We start from the raw sequence: 5,744 nt of genomic DNA, 5'->3' as shown, positions 1-5,744 counted from the left end.
CTGGTTGGTGTGTTGCCGGGGTTGTGGGCCGGTGGGTATATGGGGGCCCACCACTGGCGCAGGGTGCCGCCGGTGCGCCGAGTCACCTGGGGGGCTCTTCAACTGGTGGGGGGGGGGGGGTTGTCACATCTTGCAGGAGCTTTCCTCTCTCAGGAACTCTCTCTGCAAGAGGGGGAGATACAGGAGAGGTGGAGGAAGATCTCAGCCTGGGCGTCTATTGTCTTATGTAGTCTGGAAGATGAGTGGATGATGGGGTGGGTGCAGTTTTCTCTGTGGTGGGGTTGGGTGGACTGCCCCGGGCTCTGTGGGGCCGGGCGGCGCCGCTGCACTGGGCCCCGGTTCGGATGGGCCTGGGCCCCCCTTCCCTGGCGGGTCGCGGAGTATGGGGGTGCCTACTGGGGTCAGCGGGGGAGCTGGCCCCAGGGAGGGGTCACTTGCCCCTCCCTTCCTTCCCTCCCCATCTCCAGCTGCCTCCCTCTTCCCGCTCCACCACAACCACCCACACATGCAGGGCCTTGGAGTAGGGGTGTGTCACCAGGGTGCAGAGGAGGTAACCCCCCCCTCTTTTCCCTTCTGGCTGCCTCTGCCTCCCGTGAATGTCTAAGTTTATCCCGCAACTTAGACATTCACATTACTCACACTCTCATTACACATACATATAGGATCTTGGGGGTGGGCACGCTACACGGAATCCCAATTACCATCAGGGTGTACACCTCACCCCTGGCGTCGTTGCCCACCTCTCAATTTTAAATACACGTAGACATTGAGGGCTAGCAGGAGGGACTATGCGCTTACCTGCTGCTCTCTGGCAGGTAGCTCCATGCCCTCCTGGGTTTTAAATGCACCTTAGAACACACATACATCAACACTACAATGAGCGGGTGGAGGGAGGTTAGGAGTCTTCTCTCACCCTCGTTCTCTGCGGTCTGCTGGAGCAGGGGGGCTAGGAGGAGGAGTTGGCCGTCCGACTGGGGTCCGGAATGTGGGGCCTCCCTGCTGCTGCGGAGTCGGGGCGGTCTGCTTCTCCCCACCGCAGGGAAAAGGGTAACACAACCTGGGTCTGGGTGCAGTTCCCCCCTCCAGGGGCAAGGGTACCTAGACCCGGTTTGTAGAGTACGCTTGGGGAGTGTGATTGTGTGTACAGCGTCTCTTTATGTCTGTCTCCACGTTGGTTGAGTGTGGAGTAAGTGCATATGAGAGCATGAGGGTGGGAATGGATGTTTGTATCTGTGTGTGCCTGTATGTCTGTGTCCATATGTCAGGTTGGGTATCAGACGCCACCTCTCTGAGGACAGCTCAGGCCCTCCAAGGTTTGGAAGCCTATCTCCCCCCACCACTTCCCCTGCCGGGGGCGGACTCCCTCAGACATCGGTGCGTTGGTGGTTCTTTGTGTCCGGGGGTGGGCGTCCGGGTACACACCGGCTCACTCCTTGGCGGCTGCTTATCGGGGCCTGGAGCCTGGGGCTCGCTTGGGCCACTTCGGAGGTGGGGTGCCCCCGGCCTCTCGGCCTGGGGCTTGGTCACTCAGGCACAGCTGGCTGCCGGCGGAGCTCACGGGCACGTCACTGCAACCCCCCCTGGCTTCTGCTCCGTGGCTGCTGGGTGACCCCTCATCTGGGACTCTCCTCAGCTCTTTCTGGGACAGTGGCACGGCTGCCCCTCTGTTGGTCTTCCTTGGTCTCTTGTGTTCTGGGGGCCTCTGGATGTCTGGAGTTTTGATCTCCTCCATACCTGCTTCATGCCCTGGAGGACGGGGCAGTGGCCCCCCACACCCTCTAGCAGATCATTACATGAGGGAACCTTTTAAGAAAACAAGCGCGTCCATGCTCACAGGTGTACACACGGGTGATCACACACACAAACTACACCCTTTTTGGCTCCTACCTCAATGCACACTGTGCTGTCGATCTTACGTGCTGCACAATAATGTTTAATATTTAGTATTTACTGTCATATTCCCATATATCATTGTGATGTTGTTTATTGTATTACACTCGTTTTCTTCTGCTTGTTTTCTTTTTTCTTTCTCAACAGGTGATCCAGGTGATCGATATATGTATTTTTTTTTTCTGCTTATTCTGTTGGTTTTTGTTTTTTGCCCTTCTCCCCCGTCCCTCTTCTCAACTGTTTTTCTTTCCCTCTTTCTTTCTCCCTTTTCTTTCCCCCAGTCAAGTCTGTCCCGTATTCAGCAAGTGAAAATAAAATAAAGAATAAAAGGTGAATCAAATGGACCATTACGGCAAAGCTGGGATGGTCAATTTGGTAAAGAAAATCCGTTGGGCATCTTTCTTCGCCTTTAGACAATAATTCTGATGGCAAAAGAGCCAAACGGGACAGGCAAAAAAAAAAGAAAAAAAAAAACATGTCCTTCAATGCACATATTAAACAAATATGTAAGACTGCTTTCTTCCATTTGTGCAACATCTCTAAAGTTAGAAATATCCTGTCTCTTAGTGACGCTGAAAAACTAGTTCATGCATTTATTACTTCCAGGCTGGACTACTGTAATTCATTATTATCAGATTGACCTAAAAACTATTTCAAAGTAACTAGTTATTAGGGAAAGTAACTTTGGTTTTACCCAGAATTCTCTTATTAATGTGTTGCTTCCCTAACTGGATACCCAGCAAGGATGCCAGTCTTCTAGCTTGCTTACATGTTAGCACTATCCTGTCACAAGTGCACTGTGCCACCTAATGGCCTGAACCTAAAATGGTTAACATGGCAGTGTAGCAGTGTGAGTGCAAGTTAATGATGAAATGAATGAAACTAAATTAGAAATTAACAAAGTTTATTTTATGTGTCACTTTTGTGCACCAACTTAACTGCACCAACTGGAGACCTCATGTTCAGTAATAAAAGTATTTTCAGAGAAAAAGAAGAGAAATAAAATTAATAATATATATTTTCAGCCTCACAAACAGAAATAAAATAAATTATATGTATTTTAAGCTTCATAAACAGTCAAACCAAAATAATATTTCCTCCATACAAGCCATGTAGATAAATAAAATATAATGGTATTTTAAGTGCTTCAGAAGTCCAAATTTCACTTGGAAATATTAACCTGCTTGACCTTGTAGAGCACCACTGAAGGCAACACATCATCATCATATGAGCACTACTCAACTTTGGTTCCATCAAACCAACAATTGAGGAGGAGAAGCTTCTCAAAATTATGATCAGACAAGTTCCTCTTTGGAGTGAGAATCGGGTTTCCCAGGCTGGGGCACTTGAAGGAGTGGCTGTGTTAAGTTTGAGAGAGTTTGGTTTTGTTTTTTTTTATCATCGGGAAATGCTTCAGAGAGTGTTGCTCCTGATTTGAGGTACTCGGTTACCTCACCTTCAGCAGTGGCATATATGTCCTCATTCTCTTCAAAGGAGAAGAACTCATCCTCTTTGCTAGAACCCGGGTGCTGTGTTGTGTTGGTGGCGCTGGTACCTGGTTGTAGCGGATCTTGCTCAGGGAGAAGTTCTTCAACACTCTACCAGCAGACGTGCCTTTGCGAGGTCCTTCTGCTCCTGGTCATGTAACCAACGAAGCTTAAATTTTAGTAGTGTCACAGCAGCAAAGCATCTTCACTTCCAAGGACATGTGCAAACCTTGTTTTGACTGCCTGTAATAATGACACAGTAAAAGTGCAAAAAACATTTTTGCATGAGAAAGTATGCATTGTTTCAACATTAAATTAATTAAACATTAAAAGCATGCTGCAGTTTTATATAGAATGTATTTTAATTTGTAAATAGTGTGTATTTTACTACGTTGTATTTAGTATCTGTAACTGTAACAGCATTCACTTGCATGTGACACAACAGCACAGCAAAATATAAAAAGCAATTGAGTAATACATGTCATTAAAGATAAACACAAATGAAAATATATCATCTCTTACCTGGACAACTGCATCTGGTAGCCCAACAAGAATTTGCAGACCATTTTTTATAGCCAGAGTCTTGGTCATCAGTGATTCCAGTGTGGGTAGGAGTGTGCCATTAAAAACAATGGTCTTCTCCTTGAAGAATGCCCAGTGCCACAGTAAGTGGTTTCATGACTGCACAGTACTCTCTGATACACTGATGCTCCCTCTCATTGAAACATTTCAACTGTAGTGTGGATCAATATTGTGTTCAGCTCCACCAAAGGTATCTTTGAAATTCTCTCCAGAGCATAATAGAACGAGTTCCACCTTGTTGTGCAAGGTACTTGTAGCTTCTTTGCAATAATGTCTTCCACAATCTCAGCAGCCACTGTGGAACGACTGGCCTTGTTCCACAGCCCTGCACATTTTGTGGTGGCACTTCTGTAGATGTTTTTTTTTTTTGCAGCTTCAGACAATAGCCACTTCTCCACATCAGTGCAAGAGATAAGATTCATTGTGTACGATGCACATCTCTGATGTGGCGGTAAAGAAATTGAATCATCAGCATCATCAGTACCATTCTGCAGCACATCCCCAATGGAAACAAAAGTCACCTCATCCTCCTCATATTCAGAGTCATCCGACTCAGCTGGTGGCTGGCACACTTTAAAAGCCTTGACAAAATTGGAGCCATGATCCATTACAGTTGATGTGATTTTAAACAATAGGCCATGAGATGAGTTAATGTTGTCCAGCTCAGGTGCAATACTGTCATACGTATGTCGACCCATAAATCGCCTGCATGCCAGCACTGCTTTCTCACGTTTCATGTTTTGTGCATTTATCCAATGCGCGGTCACACCAAGAAAACTTTTATTATGCACAGTCCAAATGTATGCTGTTGTGGAGATATATTCTACCATGTCAAGTGTATTTTTGAACTCTGACTCCATGTTGGCATATTCTTGGTCTAGGTAACTTGAAAATGTCTTTCTGGATGGTGCCTTCCCAGCTCTCCCTCGCACAGTTGTATGACTAATCAGTTGTCTAAAAGCATGGGACTCAACCATTGAGATGTGTTTCATGTCTTCCACAACATACCTGGCAATCAGCCTGTGTAGCTGGGGCTGGGTGATGGACTGTGCAGCAGGCTGTGTGAAATCAAGCTTTTGTTGTTTTGCTGGAATAGCGTCAACGGAGTCACCGACGTTACCTTCGGGTTCTTTTTCAACTAACTTGGTAGATGCATGCTGTTTCTGAAGATGTTTCATCAGATTAGAATTGCTAGTCTTTGATGTCGAAAGAGTTTTAGAACCTGCATAGAGAGTACAGTTCACCAGAATATTCTTGTCTTTTACCATCAGAAAGGAAAAATAATGTGACTATTTCCAGGAGAGAAAACCCACGCCTGAACCATCTTCGACTGCCGCCATGATTCTAGCTTATGTCACAGCGTCACGTGCGCTCTTTACGTCCAACACAGAAACTGCAGTCGTCGAGCTTTCCTTTGTACTTGGAAATCGGAAATTCTGTCTTCCGAGTAGGACAATGTAGGTAACTCCAGATTGCAGATGGTAAAATGGTAAATGATAAATGGCCTGTATTTGTATAGCGCTTTACTAGTCCCTAAGGACTCCAAAGCGCTTTACACATCCAGTCATCCACACATTCACACACTGGTGATGGCAAGCTACATTGTAGCCACAGCCACCCTGGGGCGCACTGACAGAGGCGAGGCTGCCGGACACTGGCGCCACCGGACCCTCTGACCACCACCAGTAGGCAACGGGTGAAGTGTCTTGCCCAAGAACACAACAACTGAGACTGTTCAAGCCGGGGGCTTGGCAACCTTCCGATTACAAGGCGAACTCCCAACTC

At 47.0% G+C, this 5,744-nt stretch overlaps 1 protein-coding gene across 1 annotated transcript; it reads right to left on the bottom strand.

The window, feature by feature from the left end:
* Positions 1 to 3,822: 3,822 nt before the first annotated feature.
* LOC146515160 (uncharacterized) lies at positions 3,823 to 5,299 on the bottom strand. The gene is made up of 2 exons (XM_085167913.1): positions 5,291 to 5,299; positions 3,823 to 5,248 (listed from the first exon to the last, which is right to left on the bottom strand). The coding sequence occupies exons 1-2, from the start codon at positions 5,297 to 5,299 to the stop codon at positions 4,094 to 4,096; spliced, it is 1,164 nt and encodes a 387-aa protein (XP_085024039.1). The 3' UTR covers positions 3,823 to 4,093.
* Between the last annotated feature and the right edge of the window lie 445 nt (positions 5,300 to 5,744).

This window comes from Neolamprologus multifasciatus, chromosome 7, assembly GCF_963576455.1.
Source record: "Neolamprologus multifasciatus chromosome 7, fNeoMul1.2, whole genome shotgun sequence".
NCBI lineage: Eukaryota > Metazoa > Chordata > Actinopteri > Cichliformes > Cichlidae > Neolamprologus > Neolamprologus multifasciatus.
The sequence above is the reverse complement of the archived record's forward strand: the minus strand, read 5'-3'. Positions and strand labels throughout refer to the sequence as shown.